Source organism: Lithobates pipiens, unplaced genomic scaffold (genome assembly GCF_037356315.1).
Source record: "Lithobates pipiens isolate NorthernLeopardFrog02 unplaced genomic scaffold, aLitPip1_a1.2 Scaffold_8, whole genome shotgun sequence".
Classification (NCBI taxonomy): Eukaryota; Metazoa; Chordata; class Amphibia; order Anura; family Ranidae; genus Lithobates; species Lithobates pipiens.
This window is the reverse complement of record NW_027507903.1, coordinates 180,053,025-180,072,749: the sequence shown is the minus strand read 5'-3', so window position 1 is coordinate 180,072,749 and position 19,725 is coordinate 180,053,025. Positions and strand designations below refer to the sequence as shown.

Genomic DNA, 19,725 nt, shown 5'->3' with positions numbered 1-19,725 from the left:
CCCTGGGCGGACACGGCAGACACGTTGGTGGCTCCATGGGGGTATTATCAGCTGATTTATGCCTCCCCCCCCAACCCCCCCCACTCAAACTTTTACCATGTCTGCTTCACAGAGTGGAGGTCGAGGGGATTCCAGTGATTCTGATTGGCCTCAGTGTCCGTGGTAAGCCGACATAGTATTAATGATGCCGATTGTTCCTTGGCGGCTGCCGATGCGAGAGGACTTTCTGTTGCAATGTCCAATACTTCATCCTGCTGTACCGTCGCTGGCTTTAACAGCATGGCTGTTGAAAGCCAGGTGCTAAGGAACCGAGGTCTGTCGGATCCAGTAATCGCCACTATGCTGAGGGTACGGAAGTCCTCTTCTCGGAAGATTTATCATCGTACGTGGAAGGCCTACACCTCCATGTGTGGGGAGATGGGGTGGCGTCCACGTACATACTCAGTTTCCAGGATCCCGCTGTTTTTGCAGCGAGGAGTAGATCAGAAACTTGCCTTAAGCACCATTAAGGGGCAAATATCGGCTTTGGCTGTCTTTTTTTTTTTTTTTTTATTTATTTTTTTTTTTTTTCAGCGACTCATTCATTGGTGAGTACGTTTATTCAGGGGGTTCGACATGTGGCCCCTCTGGTTTGACCACAGCTGCCTCCATGGGATTTGAATCTGGTGCTTTCGGTGCTTCAGAAACTGCTCTTTGAAAACATTAGGAAGATCCCCTTATTGACACTCTCAGAAAGTAGACTTTTTCTAGTGGCTATTACATCTGTATACAGCACTTCCAAACCGCCCCAAAGATGCTGCTTGCAGGACTTTTTCTAACGTCCCGCATGCGCACTGCCCCAGTGTGCAAGCACTCAGGCTTTCACATTCAGGCGGCATGTGAGGCAGTTTTCAGGTGCTATTTCTAGTGTTAAAACGCCTGAAAACTGCCTCAGTGTGAAAGGGCTCTTATGGGAGTGGTTTTATAATTATCAGTCAGCTGTTCACCTTCAGGGCACTAAAGAGGAAAGCTGCTGGGCCTACATCACTTTAGACGTTTTTTCCTATTGGGAGTATCACATCATAAATTACATTTTTGTTGCAGGGGATGCCTGAAATCTGACTTGTATCTTAGTGCAGACTTCCGGCAAAATCAGTGAGCCAATTGCACAAGCAGGAATTGATGTTTCTGGGGGGTGTTCTGTACACATTCAAGTAGCCATATTGCATTGCGTTTTCAGAAAATGACAGCGGCTGCAGGTTGTAAAGGAAAGGTATTTTTTAATAACATTTAATTACAATATGGCTCGTGTCGCAATTGTATACGCTAAATTATTTTTTCTTTATTTGCTATTTTATTTTGCCCACAAAAGTGGAGTTGCCCTTTTAATGTTTTATGTGATGCGCTACTGGGCATATTTACGTGCAGAATTATGGGAAGTGTTGCAGCCTGTAGATGGATCATTATGGCTTGCTCTCACTGAAATGCGTCTTTGTATGTTATAGCATAGCTTCCAACTGTCCCTGATTTTGAGGGACTGTCCCTGATTTGGGACAAAGTCCCTCTGTCCCTCTTTCCTCCTCCATCTGTTCCTCATTTTGGTCTGATCTATATAGTTGTATATAAAATGCACTTTTTATCTTTCAAAAAGTGTTTCCTAGTGCTAAACCTTTTTATCCAATTTCTAAATTGCTGCATTTTTTCATTCCAGAAGCCAATAATAAAGCAATAGTAGTGGTTAAAAAAAGCACTTGTGGAGGTTTAACCAATCCCCATTTTTTTTTTTTTTTTTTTTGTACAATTCTCCTTTAATGGAGGGCGTGACAGGGGGTGTGTCCTATGCCTATACTTTTGCTAATAGGTGTCCCTCATTCCCATCTCAGAAAGTTAGGAGGTATGGTTATAGTACTATATTCAATTAGGGATGCACCGAATGGATTTTTTGGTGCCTAAACCGATACCAAAAATGAAAAATACACTAGGCCGAAAACCGATACCGAAACAGCACCGATAACGAAAATTACTGTTTTAAAAAAAATATTTTTATACAGGAGGTGGTCAGAGACTGGGGACATGGTACAGGAGGCGGTCAGAGACTGGCGACATGGTACAGGAGGCGGTCAGAGACTGGCGACATGGTACAGGAGGCGGTCAGAGACTGGCGACATGGTACAGGAGGCGGTCAGAGACTGGCGACATGGTACAGGAGGCATCCCCCATTGCAGGCCAGTGTCCCCCATTGCAGCCAGTGTGTCCCATTGCAGTCTGTGTGCCATTTTGCAGCCAGCCTGTGAAGGGAAGAGGAGAGCCGCCTCCGCCGCCTGTTTGATCACAGCGTCGGGAACATCACAGCTTTCATTTCAATAGCTGTGTGTTCCCGGCCGCACGCCGTCACACGCAGCCCCTCCCCTTTGTCCGGGCACTTTGATAGACAGATCATCCGTCCAATCCTGCGGATGATCTGTCTATCTAAGTGCCCAGACAAGGGGGAGGGGCTGCGTGTGACGGCGCGCGGCCGGGAACACACAGCTATTGAAATGAAAGCTGTGATGTTCCCGGTGCTGTGATCAAACAGGAGGCGGCTCACCTGCACTATACACCCCCAATGATGGGCGTCACCAGGTGCGGGGAGAGGAGCCCTGCCCCCACCCAGGCCACGCCCATTTTCGGCTCCATTATCGGCCGTTTTTTCTCTTTCGGCAAATTGCCGAAAAGGGCATTTTCGGCCGATATGTTTCGGCGGCCGAAATTTCGGTGCATCACTAATATTCATGTCTTTTTACAGCACAGACCGCCTAACAGAACATTGTTTAACACTTCAGTTTGAATATTTGTTAATGCTACAGGCTTTTAGTTTCCTGAAGTATTGACCCAACTTGCATTAATATTAAGATACACCCCATGGTGCTGGAATCGCATTCGATTTCAGACATCAGGCAAGGCATTTGACATTTGTAAAAGTAAGTCATTATTTACCCTGCTTGGGTCATTTCACCTGCTAGATGTATAAAGGACTTGTCTATATAGTGTACTTAGATTAGATGCCATTCCAGTGCTCACATAGGAGGGAGATATGGATATGTTGCAAAGCATAAATCCTGTGTGACATTGGGGTCAGAGATCTTCTATGTAAGCGACTGTCTACTTACTGTCTGGTCGGCCCTTGGGTGATCTAATACAGAGATGTATGCAAAATGCTAGTAATAAATTGTGCTTGCATGTCGCTCTAATGTAGTTTTTATAGTTAACCGCTGTATGTCTTGTTATAGCAGAACTACAACATCTCAGTATTATCTCAGTTTTATAATTGGCTTGTGATTCTGCCCTTTCTGCTAGAAAGAAAACCGGAAAGCCCCAAAACTCTTTCATAGGGAAAAAGATGCAGGGCCTAGATATGTTGCAAAGCCCTAGACTTTTTTTACTCATGTAGGCTTTTCTGCCTTTTCACTCCATGTAGTAACTCGGTAGACCATGCTGGTAAAAGGCAAAGCTAATCCTTGCAGCAATTTTTATGGCCACAGGGGGGCAGAAAGCTAAAGTTACACACTGCAGAACTCAGTAAGAAAAGCTCTGGGAGCTGATTAGAGGAAAGGGACATACACCCCTTCACACAGGAACAGAGCTGAAGCTGTCAATCACAGGCTGTGTGCTGGCCAACCCTCCTCGTCACCTTTTTCTCTTGGTGTCAGGAAAACTTGTCAGAAGTGGTTCATGCTGATAGCAGAGGAACAAAGCAGCAGACAGCAATGACACTTGGTGCTCTTAATTGAGACAAGTAAACATTATAGAGGGAAATGATTTGTTCGTATTTAATGTCTGAGGTTTACAATCACTATAAAGTTGATGCTATGCTTTTTTGTGGACTCATTAATGAGGAAATTGACTAGCATTCCACTGTAACTATGATGCCGCTGCTGACTTCTAAATGGATTTGTTGCAAAATATTACACGCCTTCCTTGTATCCGGTTGTGGTACAGTCGAGATCATGGGTAGGCACACTTGAGCATAGTGTGCCAGTACTGCAGGAAATTGAGAGTGCCAGAAAGGGCCACTGTTGCCAGACAGCCCTTGCCTCAGTGTTTGTTTCCTACCCCTTTCCCAGTGTCTTAGGAAGTGTAGGAGCTGCAGCAATCAATGTTAAAATAGGCTGAATTTGTGCACAGAGCCTACTTATGTATATGCCTCACATGCTATTCTACGGTAAGTAAGTATTCAAGACATTAGATGATGGTGCAAAACCTGAGCATATACAGTAGTTTTACAGCAGCTGACTCTAAAATTCTATGATTGGTGAGTGGTTCAGAGAAGTTTAAATGCACAGGTTTTTAGTTGTTTTATTTATTTGCGACTTAAGAATAATACCATTTTTACTTTGTATGACTTTGCGGTAAAAATCATACTTTCGTTTTCAACCTGTTTCTCCTTTATTGCTTCTTGTTTCAGATCATCTTTGTGTAAACATACCTAAGTGTTAGTGACCGATGTGCTCATGTGAGTATGCTGGGTGTGACTGACACTGGCTTCACTGTTTAGTAAGTATGTTTTTTTTTTTGCTGTCAAAAAGACTTGGCAATATGATTGCTCTTCAGGGTTGCCCCAGTGTATTGTTTCTGTTGCTCATCTTGCAGTGGAGTTTTGTTGTAATGTGGAGAAACTGTAAATGATGAACCTCATTGGAGCTGGAGACTAACAATGACCAGTATGGTAGAACTTGAAGAAACTATTAAGAAGCTTGTAGTACGACTCAAAAATGTGGAAGAGGGAAAACAGATTGACACCCTTGTCCAAATATTGGAAGATTTACATAGTTCAACCTTTTGTCTAGGTGGTAAGTATCAACCATCTTTTCTTGTTGCATTTTCTTTTTTCCTGAACCTTAAACTCTTTTTTGTTTTTAACTTTTTTCAACAATAGCATCGGAAATATGCAGTCGCATAAATGTGCATTCGCCTCTGCTGCTTGTACTGGACTCTTATATGAAAGTCTCTGCTGTACAAAAGGTAATATTTCTTATACAAAGAGATAATGATGTATGTCGCTGTTGGAATTTTTGAATTTAGAGGATAGGTTCAGCTTTAGGCACTATGTTACATGTTACACGTGTATTTAGGGTGTAATATGTTGCTATGCAGCAGCCCCACTCACAACCCTTAGTTTTCCCCTGTTATAGCAGGTGGGGATTCATCTCCCCTGCAACAGCTGTCACATTTAAAATTGGCACAGCTGCGTCATTCATTCAGAGATCTCCCATCTTCCACCATGGCAGACTTGTAGTTCTCAATACAAGCAAGCAAACTGATCACTGTGCTTGTAGTCCATTCACAATTCCTCCAGCTTTCACACTGAAAGTCCATACAGAGATATGGGCATAACGTTTTTTAGTAAGTTTCTCCACATTGCACCCACAATCCACTAGTTTCTGTGTATAAAAGAAAACAAAAGCAAAAACGTGTTATTATTTTTATTATTATTACAATAATCCTTATCCCACAGTTGCATACATTACACAGCAGACAGAAATGAATTCAGAAAATTTGTTAACCTCCTAGAGAATTCAGGCTCATGCAAACTAGCAATGACATACATGGGCTTAAAGTGTTTTTATAGGATATTTCTAAATATGTTTAAATACGTTTATTTGTTTTAAATTGTATAAATTCACACTGCATTTACTTCAGATATGTTCCTGTTACTGGCTTTTAAAGTAAATAGAAATATGTGCACCCAGGGGCTGACTAGATACCTTTAAATGTGTCTAAACAAAGGTATATGTGTAAACACAGGAAAAGCGATATGGGAATGATGAAGCTTACACTTTAATTTTGCTTACATATTTTTTTAATTTAACTTTGTTGTCAAAAGGGAGCTCAAACATCTCCTATGTGATAGCTTTGGGCAGATAACTGTTGACATCAAGGCTCTGTCTCCTCTGACCGCCAGTGCAGCTAATCAGTTTTTGACAGCTCTGAAACTTTGAGACTAAATCCTCATCTCTTCTGGGTTCATTAGTTACAGAGGATATCAGAGAGTGGATGTTTCCCTAGCTTGCAATTCCAGATGTTTTCCGCAGTCCCGGGCTCCCCAGAGGAACAGTAGAGCCCAGGAACTACCATGTGTGGCAACAGGAATGGGTGAAAGTGAAGCCCTTCTCACTTCAGTAAAAGTAATCCGTTGCTGTAGTGCTACCCAGATCACATTTAATGAATAACTGATCGCCAGCTCTTATTATCAATCCTCTTGATTGCTGAAAGCCAGATATCCTGAAATATTATCAGTATTAGAAGTAGTTAATCTGTTGAGCAATTTTCTCTTTGCAAATGTGCTTTTGTAAGCCTCAGCTTTTATCATGTTTGCTAACGAAAGAGTTAAGTGTTTGCTCTTAAAAGACAAATGTTCCAGTTCTTTCATTTTTGGCACAGTCAATTATTCATTATACTCCTGTCTATAATGATTTAGAATATGGACATATAGCTGTTAATCTGAATGCTTTGCACTAATGGATTGCTTTTATGTGTTACAGGTGGGCTGGTCTCTCCTGTGCAGGTTGATAGAGATTTGTCCACAAACCTTGCATAGCTTACATACTCCTCTGGATATTGGACGTGAATGGGAAGTGCTTGGTGTTCATCAGTGAGTGGCTTTACCCATATCTTACTGTTCACTTTTCTTTTGTAAGGTCAATCTGTGGTGGGAATGTTCTTTCATATAATTTATTATGTCTGCTTTCAGCCACTGGATGCAGTTTGCTCTGTTTGGCTATTGTAGAAAGCCATACACGTGTCTTGCGTTACCCTGACTGCAATAAGCTGAAACCTGTTTAATGAAGATTAATACCCTTGTCACATAATAATTGAAAACCGTGCTTTGTAACTAATCGCAATGCATTATTGAGTATTCCTATTTTTTTTTTATATTTTTTTTTTCACACAGAATGAGATAAAACCCATTAAACAGAACAACCTTAGTGCCCATTTACTTATTTGCTGTATATCAACACACATTATGTAGCGGTGATCAAAATGAATGGGCTGCCAATGCATTTTGATGAACTTTAAAAGGAGATGGCCCTTTTTTCAGTGCACTTCCATGGGCTTTAATGTAGGTGCATTGTCTTAGTGCATTGTAGTCCCATTCAAAATTAATATGAACACATCACATGTGTTACTACAACCTGAAAATATGAATAAGGCCTTAAATGGGTGAATGTTTCCAGGGTATAAGATGGTATCACAACAATATAGCAGAATACAGGCAGTCCTCGAGTACATACATCCAACTTGCATACGATACTTAAAACAGAGAGAGAGACATCAGTAGTGAGAGGAAATATACCCCTGTAAGAGCTATTTTTGGGAAAAAGGTGTCCCCACAAAATCTTTGTTACCAATCCTTGTTTCCAAGACAACCCAAAATTTTCAGAATTCAGTTGTCACAGGGACAAGTGAGGTTGAAATCTTCTGAATGGCAGCAGACAGCAAAAAAAATACTACAGATGTTAGCCCTTCCCTATGCTACCCAAAACTTAAGTTACACTTAAAAAAATGTACCTGTTCCAACTTGCATACAAATTCATCTTAAGAAAAAACCTACAAAATCAAACCCCGGGACTGCCTGTATATTAAAATATAACGGCTTAAATATTAAAATATCACTACCCATAAGATAGCTTTTCATTATTGGAAAAAGACGTTTTTTTTCGATGGTTTTTGAAGTTGCTTGCAGACTATCTTGTGGGAGTGCACCTGTACAACCCCTATTGATCAAAGGAATTTTTACACTTCTGCTATATGCCTGTTTATTTGATAACTCTATGGCCCACCTCACTACCTGTCCCCTTCAGGACTTCTCCAGTCCTCTCCCATCCTTTGGAACTCCCTGCCCCGGTATATCTGATCAGCCCCTACCCTGTCCACCTTTAGGAAATCCCTGAAAACTCATTTATTCAGGGAAGCCTATCCCACACCCACCTAACAACTGTCCCCGAGCCACCCCCATTAAATCATTTTTCTGCAGCTATGACCTTTTGTACCGCCACCCCCTCCCTTTTAGAATGTAAGCTTTATGAGCAGGGCCCTCCTGTACGTTTTTTGTATTGAACTGTACTGTACTTGTGTTGTCCCCCCTATACATTGTAAAGCACTGTTTAAACTGTTAGCGCTATGTATATATTGTATATGATAATAACTTAGTCATTACTTAAAGTGAAACTATACTGCATAGTGATGTGCTCTGTGGAACATTGCATATGAGCTGAGAACAACTCTTTCTCACCATTTAAGAGATATTTAGTGTACATGCAGCCAGTGACATCACTGACGCATGTGTTCTGAAAGAACAGCCACCTGTGCCATTTCTTCAGAGCCCTGTGCTGTGAAGGGCAGAAATTTCTACGCTCTGAGTTTGCAATTGGATCCTTAGGGGAGAGTCTATTGCTGGATGCAGATCTGTCTAAGCCTCTCTCTTCCCTTTATTTGGAATTGTCCACTCTTTCTCTTCCTAGGATGTCCTCCCTCTTCTGTTAGTTGCAATTTGTGCCTACTATATCTGCTAGGGACTGGTTTCTCCAATTTAAAAGTATTCGCCGATTGCATTATACACCGCAGAGGTTGGCTGTGATATACCCCGACAAAACTGTTAATTGTCCTTTTGTGTAGTGCCGCTGATGGCTCCTACTTTCATGTCTTTTTGGATGTGTTCTAGACTGCAGCAGTTCTGGAGTGGTTTTATAGCTACTATCAATGGGGTTAGTGGACTGTCTCTTCTGTGTGACTCTCTTTTTTTTTTTTTTTTACTGGAGTTTGTATGTTACATTTTTAATATTTTTTGCTGCATACTACGCTAGAAGGGAAATACTCCCTAAATGTAAATCCCCTACTCCAACGAAGACTGTCTCTAGAAGACGATGGTCAATAGTACTCTTCCATTGTATAAACTTACCTATGCTAATAGGAATTGTCCCAATAAGTTTGATAAAATGTGGAATGGCTAAATTGATGCTCAGGGTCTGACTGTTTAACTGTACTTCCTTCCGTACCCTCATTTTTCTTTTATTATGCCATTACATTGTCATTGTTTCTGGACCCTGGTCCCTGGTCCCTGACCCCCCTCCCCCTTTTTTTAGTTTTTCACCCTTTTCTCCCCAAATCTCCTTGTCCGTCTCCTTTTTTCCTATCCTTTCCCTCATTGGCACATTTGTTGTATCTCAGGGATATGACTGTCTACCAGTTTGCATATTTTGGTGTTATGTATGCTGTTGTTGGTCTACCTGCACCTTTTGCACTCTGGCTTTTGTAATTGAAAACTTGCTCTGTACTGCACTTGTGGTTACTGGTCTACATGTACCTCTATTTGTTTCTATTGTACTGTTGTAAAATCTTTAATAAAACTTTCCTGATAAAAAAAAAAAAAATGGTGCTAAAATTCATCCACTCAGAGCTCAGTCTCAGGTGGATGGCCAGTTGTTTGATCACACCATTGGGTTGCATTCTTTAAAGAGGGATTCCACCGAAAAAAAAAATATTAAAAGCCAGCAGCTATAAATACTACAGCTGCTGACTTTTAATAAATGGACACTCACCTGTCCCGGGTTCCAGCGATGCCGAGACCGATCGATCGCTCGGCTCTCGGCTGCTGTCGCCACCATTCTAGGTGAGGGAATCAGGAAGTGAAGCGAATCGGCTTCACTTCCCGGTTCCCTACTGCGCATGTGTGAGCCGCGCCGCGCAATAGGAAATCTCTGCGCTGTCACTGGGACCCGTGTGTGTCCCAGCAGACAGCGCGGCAGGGCAGGAAATGGCGTAGACTCCCACGGGAGTCTATGCCCGGAAGTGGGTGTAAATACCTGTCTTTGACAGGTATCTCCACCCCCCTCCCCCCTGAAAGGTGTCAATTGTGACACCGGAGGGGGGGAGGGATCCGATCAGCGGAGGTTCCACTTTAGGGTGGAATCCCGCTTTAAGGCCTGTATCCCTTCTAAAGTACTTGAATGTGTTCTTATGTTCTTTCTCCACAAGGATTAATTCAAGTACAATCTACTCCTAGGTTACTGTGTACTTTTTACGTACACGCTTACTCTATACGCTGCACTCTATTCTGCAAGTACCCCACAGGGGAATAACCTTACTTAAGGTGGAGGCCAGATGAAATGGAGCCAACTCAAAATTGCAGTGAACATACGCTCCTCAAAAGTCAACCTCAGTGTGACGATGGGTCTCTTGTACCAGAGTAAGAACCGGCTCTAACACCAGTATTGGCATCCAATTATATCCCTATGTTAAATGTTTCTGACGGATTAGGGCCTTAATACAGCCATTTCTGTCCAGGCCCCAAAAACTCCTTGCTCATTTTTCTCAGTAGAAATCAGATCCAGATATGCAAGTCCTAAAGGACAGAGACACAGATGGAAATGCAGAGGTTATTAAGGAAATATTGGCAGAGGCAACAGAAGATTTTTCTTCCGCCAAGTGTCACTATATGGAAGAGGAAGTTTCATACAACATGCTTGCTTGCTAACATTGTAAAGCTTATTGACTGTCTGCAAAAGCCTTCACATGTGCAAGCAGACTCTATCGCCATGCCTCTTTGGGTACAAAAAGAACTACACAACATTCCCTGTTTGTGAACAGATAGAACGTGCAGTCTATTATCTGGGTCACTCCTAAAATTTCACTCCTCTCAAAATCTTTACTGATCTCTATTCAGGGGAAAGAGTTGACAAATAAGTGGGCTATACTTGTAGTTGATCTTGTTGTCTCTGTCCTAAACAAACTTCTCACTGTTCCAACTGAAGATTTTCCTTCTTTCAAGTATTCTGCAGATAGAAAGTTTGAGACACTCCTAAAAGCTGTCTTTAATCATACAGGCCTAGCCCTGCAACCAACTCTTGCTGCAATTTTAGTATGTCCAACTGCAGTTAACTGGACTAGGATTAACAACCAACATGATGATGCATTTCAGGATAGCGCTGTTACACATCAATTGCTACTACTCTACTTTTCTGTGCAGATGCCCTAGAACAAAGGTGACCCGCAGCATCCTCTGATGTGACCCGCCACCTCCTGCTCTGCCCAGATCATGGGTTCCCGACCTGCCATCACCAGGCATCAGCATGAAGAACAGAGCCGGTGATAGAGGAAGCGGATCTGATGCTTCCTGTATAGTGCCGGCTCCTGTCAAAGGCAGAGTGATTCCGAATGTACTCCTGTGACAGGAGTGATGCAGGAAGCATTGGCTCTGCTCTACTGCAGCTGCATGCTTTCTCCAGCGTTGGCTCCTGTCACACTGATGCTCTTGGATGGCAGGTTGGGAACTAGCTAGCAGTATCCACCAGCAGTACCAGTCCTGGAGGACAGCCAGCAGCAGCCACCAGCCATACCTGCCTGGGGGACAGCAGCAGCCAGTGATTCCTTCAGGAAAACTATGGAGCAAGTTGAGACTCAGGTGCAGGTAAACCGCAGTGCATCAATGATAAAGCAGCCTTAGGCCCCTTCCACATGATCGGTCAGATTGGATCCGCCTGTCTGTTTTTCAGGTTGACCCAATCGGACCCTCCATTCACCTATAAAGCGGAAGATGTAAATTAAATTGTGTCTGTTTACAACCGCCTATCTCCAATTCAATTCACTTGAAAAAACAGAAGGGGATCTGTCCCTTTCTGTCAGATCGGAGGGCCCATAGTTTAGAGCGGGCTGTGTCCGTATCTGCTCTGTATATGCAGAGTGGACACGGTCTTGTTGTTCCTCCGCTCAGTGTGACTGGCTACCAGATCACTAAAGTGGCCCTCGCTCCTCAAAAGGTTGGGCAGCCCTGCCCTAGAACATGCCCTCGCACAAATTTCCAGAATGGGTCTAATCTCCATTCACATATGCAGAATCTTCTGGCTAAAATTAGACAACTGAAGCCATCTACAAAAAATGCCTCACATGTATGCCTTTCCAACGAAGATGCTTGTTCGGTTGAAGCACTCAACCAATTTATCAAAGAGGCTACAGGTGGGAAGGTTTCTCTTCCACAGCAGATGGTGCCAAAACCCCCTTCTTCAGGATACTCTAGCTCAGTGGTCATCAACCCTGTCCTCAGGGCCCACTAACAGGCCAGGTTTTATGTATTACCTTGGGGAGAGGCAGACTAGAATACTGCAATCACTGAGCAGAAAATATCCCCTTCGATATATTTTGGTTATCTGGCAAACCTGGCCTGTTAGTGGGCCCTGAGGACAAGGTTGATGACCACTGCTCTAGCTCCCGAAAGCACAGAGCACCTGTCCACTGTAACCAGGCTTCAACTTCAAAACCTAAGTTCACTGCTTATTTTTGTCACAGGCATTGGCCTACCAAGAACACCAAGCCCCCTAACCTTATTCACAAGGAAGGGGTGCCCTCACTTCTATGAGTTGGCGGATGTCTTATTTTTTTTTTTTTGCTTCTTTTTGGGTCAGAGATGTCCCAGACCTATGGGTTTAAATGAGTGGTTTCAAAATGGTACAATGTGTAGCTAGAAACTCCTCCTCTCTGTTTTCTTCTTTAAATCAGCCAAAAGCTGCTCAAATACAGTTAAGATTTGTAAAATGTCCTGAACATCTCTTGTCTCAGGCAGTTGTTCCAGACTGCTACATGGCAGGTTCAAGAGGAGGAGGAGGAGCCTTGTATACTGTACAGACCACAGATCCCACCATAAACTCATCTACATGGGATGCAGGACATGGGGGGGGGGGGGGGGAAGGCACATCAGCACTATGGCCCACCCAGTTAGATTACCCCAGGGGACCCCTGGACCACCCGCACACAAAGACTTACCTTTGTACTGCACAAGGCATGGGGGCACAGGTGACATCCTCTCATCTATTTATACATGTATACATGACAGTGTTCCCTCTACCCAGTTGACATCCTCCCCTCTATCTATACATGTGACCTAGTGTCACCTCTACAAAGGTGAGATAGTGTCCCTCTACACAGATGACGCTCAGACCATGTACTAAATAAATACTGCTGTTGTCTGCTATGTTCAAACTTTGCTACATGCAGGGAGTGCAGATAAAATAAAAAAAAGTAGCTCTTCTGACTGCTTGAAATTTTTTGATGAAAACCACGGGCAGTAATTGTGATGCATCGTGGAATCAAATTGAATCATTGACAGGAAAATTGTAATCAAATGGAATCGTGACACTAGTGAAGATACGCGCCTCTATACTACACACACCCTGTGTACTTTTTTATTTTTCATTTTTTTTGGCCTTGTGTAAATTGTTCAAGTTCCCCAACTGGTTAATCCCACAATCCCACACGGCATATCTAGAAATAGAAACCAGAATCGATACCAGAATAGATAGTCATGTTTTGATTTAGTTTTTTTTTTAAGAATTTATATACCCAAGTGTGTTTACAGCTATACCAAAGAATACATTTTATGGAGCACATTATTCTTTAAATTATTCTTTAAATTATTTTTGTATATAACTAGCATTCTACCGTTTTTTATATATAAAAATAGTTTTGAATGGAATGATAGTGAAGTATTCTTTTACGTTTGTACAGTAAAAACAAGTTGCCTGGAAATGGAGCGAGTGCGAAGAAGGGCAACAAAGCTAATAAAGGGTCTGGAAGATGCTAGTTATGAGGAAAGGTTGCAAGCACTGAACTTGTTCTCTCTGGAGAAGAGACGCTTGAGAGCGCATATGATTTCAATATACAAATACCATGCTGGTTCCCCCACAATAGGGATAAAACTTTTTCGCAAAAGGGAGTTTAAGAAGTCTCAGGGCCACTCATTAAAATTAGAAGAAAAGAGGTTTAACCTTAAACTACGTAGAGGGCTCTTTACTCTAAGAGCGGCAAGGATGTGGAATTCCCTTCCAAAGGCGGTGGTCTCAGTTCGGGGGGGTGGGCATCGATGGTTTCAAGAAACTATTAGTACCTAGATAAGATATAGCATTAGATAAGCACCTGAACAACTGCAACATACAGGGATATATGATGCAATACTAACATATAATCACACACATAGGTTGGACTTGTGTCTTTTCTTGATCATACATCACGGGACACAGGAGCTTCATTACATAGTGGGTTATATAGGCACCTCTGGTGATTGGACACTGGTTAACCCCTATTAAAAGAGAATTCCTCCCCTATATAACCCCTCCCATATGGGAGGCACCTCAGTTTTTTCGCCAGTGTCTATGATGGTTGGTCACGTAAAACATGTGCTATGAAGAAAGCTCTGTGCAGGTCCCTGCGGGGGCCTAAGGGCTACAACAAACCGGATCCATATCTCGGGCCGATATTTGACTCCCAAAATGATATGGTACCCGGGCCTCGTCAGCCGAAAAAACAAGGTTTGGCCTGTAAGTCCTCTCCTATTGGAAGACTGGGCTCTGGGAAAACCAGACTTGGTGTACTGTTTACACAGAGCGCACGAAAGGCAGAGTCTTTTACATAGTCCAGGTAGGAGGCTCTTCTGAGATAAACCTGAAGGTTGGCTAACACTGCCCGCCGTGATGGGTGAAGGCTGGAATTTGTCTGTTTCAGCAATTCCTGCGGCGAGGACAGGTAAGGGAAGTTAATCCTATATATATAATTGTATGATGGATTTCTTCATTTTTTGAGTAGTTGTATGTCTTACCTGGTTTCCACCACTAGAGGGAGTAAGAGCAGCCTGATACATACTTATATGCCTTTCAGTACACACGCTCAGTGAAGCCTGGTTCTCCAGCTGCCTCACGTCTCCACTGCAGTCCCTGCCACAATAGAGGTAATACAGGGCTTCCACGTAGTCTGGGGGTCCCACGCAGCTCTGATGGAGTTCCCCTTCCCCCCTGGATTCCGCGGTCCTCGTGCACGCGCGCCGGGCGTGCTCCCAGCCTAATGGAGGAGGGGGGAGTGTGGTTGTGAGCCGTGTACATCAGTGTGCACGGTGCTGTACTGCGCAGGTGCCAGGCGGCAGTTTTAAAAGCCCAGAGCGTCAGGGGGCTGTAAGTGGAGACACAGGAGCTGTGGGCAGTAAGCATCCCAGGGGATTGGATCCAGGCAAACCTTAGACACCTACTCAGCATCAGGTTGTGCAGTTTAAGCATATATATTTATTGTGAGACTTTAAGCACAACAGTGATTGCACTTGTACTAGTACCTCTGCATTGTAGCTTAGGACTATGTCTCCTCGTAAGAGGGTCTCAGGGGGAGGTAACAAGAGCACTGGTAAATCACTGCCTAGGTCCAGGGGTTCTAAAAGTGCCTGTAAGTTACCATCCCCCCCTGCAAGACTGGAGCCAGCCTCTCAGGATGAGTCGGTGCCCCTGTCAGGTTTTGCAGCCTCTGCTAATGTCCCAGCCCCGGTTTATGTCACTGAGGACTCCCTTAGGGCTACATTGGAGGGTTTTGAAGGGAGAATAATGAATTTTATTTCTGCTTCCCTGAAAGATAGCAGGAAAAGGGGTAGATCCCCCTCCCTCTGCTGAGATTCCTCTCTCAGATGATTCTACTGACAATGGGACAGTCTTGGGACAGGGATCAAGAGCAGTCAGAGGAATCGGAGGAAGAGGAGAGAGTCCCCTCCTCCCAGGTGCTCAGAAAACAGGTGCAGTATTATACTGAATTGGTGCGTACCACATTCAGAATGCCTGCTGCTGAAGTCGCTACGTCCTCTGTTTCTTCCATGGGAGTCAGGAAAGCCCCACAGACTGCCTATTCCTTCCCAATTCATCCCTTAATGGATAAATTGTTGTATGAGGATTGGGGACATCCCGATAAACCGTTTGCTCCACCTAAAAGGTTTTCTATGCATTATCCTCTGGAGGAAAGTTTCACCAAGAAGTGGGGGGTCCCATCTGTTGATGCAGCTGTTTCTTGCATGAATAAAAACCTGACTTATCCCTTGGATAATGTGCAGGTATTTAAAGATCCAACTGATAAGAAGCTGGAAACCTTATTAAAAGCCTCCTAATTCATGACTGGCGCTGTAGTGCAACCTACAGTCGCAGCCGTGGGGTTGTGTCAGTTCATCAAGGAACAGGTTAAGCAGATGCTTGGGCTTCTTCCCAGTGAGGAAGTAGAGAATTATGCAGAAATACCTCATATTCTGTGTTTAATAAATTGATGCGATTTTGGATTCTGTCCAACAAGCATTACGTTTGTCTCTCCTGTTGGTACACATGCGAAGGGCCCTATGGCTAAAGAATTGGGCAGCTGAGCTGTCATGCAAGAAGCATTTGATTGGGTTCCCGTTTAAAGGGGAACGTTTGTTTGGAGAAGAATTAGACAAATTCATCCAAAAAATCTACTCTTCTTCCAGTCAAAGGGAGCAAACGTCCTTCATTTAGGCATGCTCTCTCTCCCAGAGCATCAAGCTCTAAGCAGTGGCGACGGCCAATTTTTCCCACACACCAAAAATTTCTAAGGTTCGCGGTAGAGCGGCACCATTTTCAATTTGTGGCCTTGCCGTTCGAGCTTGCTACGGCCCCTTGAGTCTTCACAAAGATTCTGGACCCTCTCTTGGCAAACCTAAGAGCTCAGGGTATAGCCGTCATGGCTTATCTAGACTATTTGCTTCTCATGGAGAAAACTGTAGCGTTCCTGAACCACAGCGTTACCAGAATGCTAGAACACCTGGAACGCCTAGGTTGGATTATAAACCTAGAAAAGTCATCCCTACAGCCTGCCACCAGGTTGGAATACCTTGGTATGATCATCGACACCGCTCAGGGCAAGGTGTTTCTTCCAAGGCCAAAAGCCTTGGCCATTGGGGATCTGGTGCGCCTAATTCTGGGCAGGAGATCTTCCCCCATTCGATTGTGCATGAGACTGTTAGGGAAAATGGTCGCCTCCTTCGAGGCCATCCCATTCGCCCAGTTCCACTCAAGGCCTCTGCAAAGATGCATCCTTGCGGCTTGGAACAGGAAGCCCCAATCCTTGGATCTTCCTATGCGTCTATCCCCAGGGACACGCAAGAGTCTCGTCTGGTGGTTACAAACCAAGAATTTGCTGAAGGGCAAAACTTTTCTTCCTCTTCCATGGAAGATTATCACGACAGATGCCAGCCTGACAGGCTGGGGAGCAATGTTGGAGGAGACGTGCTCGCAGGGGAAATGGTCTGAGATCGAGAAGCTATTGCCCATAAATGTCCTGGAGATCCGGGCAGTTTATATGGCTCTCATAAAGTGGTCTTACAGACTACGAGGTCTCCCTGTTCGGGTTCAGTCCGACAATGCCACAGCAGTGGCTTATATCAATCACCAGGGCGGTACCAGGAGTCTGGTTGCGCAAAAAGAGGTGAATCGCATACTTGTCTGGGCAGAAAAGCATGTATGTTCCGTGTCTTTCTGCAGTCTTCATTCCAGGAGTGGAAAATTGGCAGGCGGATTTTCTGAGCCGCCAGCAGTTGTGCCCAGGAGAATGGGCTCTGCACCCCGGCGTGTTTCGGAACATGTCAAAGGTGGGGTACTCCAGACGTAGATCTGTTTGCATCCAGGTTCAACAGGAAACTGGACAATTTTGTGTCAAGGACTTGCAAAGGGGTCAGATGCTCTGACAGTTCCCTGGGATCAGTACAATCTGATCTATGCCTTTCCCCCGACCCCGCTTCTGTCGCGGTTCCTGGGAAGAGTCAAGAGGGAGACAAAATCGGTCCTTTTGGTGGCCCCGGCTTGGCCCAGGCGACCGTGGTACGCAGAGATCATGAAGTTGGCAGTAGGCAGGCCATGGATCCTCCCTCTCCGGCCAGATCTGCTCTCACAGGGTCCAATTTACCATCCTGCTTTACACAGTCTGAATTTGACGGTTTGGCTGCTGAGACCCACATTCTGAGAGACCGTGGCCTTTCGGGGCCAGTCCTTTCTACTCTGGTCAATGCCAGAAAGCCGGCCTCCAGGCTTATTTATTACAAAATCTGGAGGGCATATGTTTCCTGGTGTGAACTCAGGAAATGGCATTAGCAGGATCTTGGCCTTTCTCCAGTCAGGCCTAGAAATGAATTTGGCCATAAGCACTATCAAGGTGCAGATTTCGGCCCTGTCAGTGTTGTTTTTTTTTTTTTTTTTTTTTTCAGAAACGACTTGCATCACATTCCCTGGTGCGGGCTTTCATCCAGGGGGCCATGCGGATAAGACCGCCAGTCAAACCTCCGGTATGCCCATGGGATCTGAATTTGGTTCTCTCGGCTTTGCAGGGGCAACCATTTGAACCTTTGCATCTGGCTTCATTAGTTCTCCTGACTAAAAAATTTGGTTTTCTTGGTAGCCATATCCACGGCTAGAAGAGTATCAGAGCTAGCAGCTATTTCCAGCAAGGAGCCGTATCTAATTATTCATAAGGACTGGGTGGTCATGCGTCCCAACAGGTCCTTTCTACCTAAGGTGGTTTCAGGATTCCATTTGAATCAAGACGTAATCCTACCATCCCTTTTTCCGGACCCACAGTCCGCAGAAGAAGAATCTTTGCACACTTTGGATGTGGTTAGAGCAATCAGTATATATCTTCAAGCAACTGCTCAGATAAGGAAAACTGCTTGTTTATTTTGCTGGAAGGCCCTATGAAGGGCCAGGCGGCGTCAAAATCCACTCTCTCAAGGTGGATTAGACAGGTTATTTCTCAAGCCTATAGTGTTAAAGGGAAAATGCATCCTTTTCGAGTGAAAGCGCACTCTACTAGGGCTGTAAGTGCTTCTTGGGTAGTGCATCACCAGGCATCCCTGGCTCAAATCTGTAAGGCTGCAACTTGGTCATCAGTCCACACATTCACCAGATTCTATCAGGTGGATGTCAGAGGGCAAGAGGATATCGCCTTCGGGCGCAGTGTACTGCAGGCTGCAGTTTAGGTCCTCAGGTCCCTGGCGGTCTATAATTATGATCTGTGTCTCCCTCCCCTCAATCTGAGCATTGCTTTGGGACATCCCACTATGTAATGAAGCTCCCAAAAAAATGGGATCTTTATATACAGCTTACCTGTAAAATCCTTTTCTTGAGAGTACATCACGGGACACAGGGCTCCCGCCCCTCTTGGGTTTTACGTGGTTTCTTATTGCTTTGCTACAAAACTGAGGTGCCTCCCATATGGGAGGGGTTATATAGGGGAGGAATTCTCCTTAATTGTGGTTAACCAGTGTCCAATCACCAGAGGTGCCTATATAACCCACTATGTAATGAAGCTCCTGTGTCCCAGAATGTACTCTCAAGAAAAGGATTTTACAGGTAAGCTGTATATAAAGATCCCATTTTTTTTCAACCTCCACCTACTATGTAACTAATGAAGATTCCTTACTTTCTTTCAGACCACGGTTTCCTGAGACTTGTAATTCCAGCTGCAGTACACTGATCAAAGTTGGTGGCTTGCGCAGCACCTTCTCCCCTCCAGAAAACCGCTTGCATTCTTGGAAGGTGTTCTGTGTATGGGGGAAGTGCCAATGAATGTCACAATCTCCCCTCTTGGTGTGCAAATGTACAAAGTTAGTTTTAGCCATACATCAACTTGAACCGCTTGCCGGCTGGGCAAAACAAAGTTACCTTGCATCGCTTCACCTTTTGGCCACTAGGGGCAGGCGCCCACAGCGTGTGCCTGACCCCGATGCGAGTGCGCGGCAGGCGCGATGACTGCCGGGGTCATGTGATCGCTTGTAACAGCGAGAACTAGGATCTGTGTGTGTAAACACAGTTCCCGATTCTTTCAGGGGAGAAGAGACAGACAGTGTGTTCACACTCGCACACTCTCACACTCTCACAGTGTGGCAGTCCTGATTAAAAATCGCAGATTGCCGCC

At 44.4% G+C, this 19,725-nt stretch overlaps 1 protein-coding gene across 3 annotated transcripts in view; it reads left to right on the top strand.

The window, feature by feature from the left end:
- Positions 1-19,725, top strand: part of LRRK2 (leucine rich repeat kinase 2) — a 474,491-nt gene that overhangs the window by 7,215 nt on the left and 447,551 nt on the right. For all 3 annotated transcript variants that reach the window (XM_077468371.1, XM_077468370.1, XM_077468372.1), the window contains exons 2-5: positions 4,424-4,512; positions 4,609-4,808; positions 4,895-4,980; positions 6,501-6,610. In XM_077468371.1, the coding sequence (XP_077324497.1) occupies positions 4,673-4,808; positions 4,895-4,980; positions 6,501-6,610 (332 nt within the window). In that variant the 5' untranslated portion in view covers positions 4,424-4,512; positions 4,609-4,672. The remainder of the gene's footprint in view (positions 1-4,423; positions 4,513-4,608; positions 4,809-4,894; positions 4,981-6,500; positions 6,611-19,725) is intronic.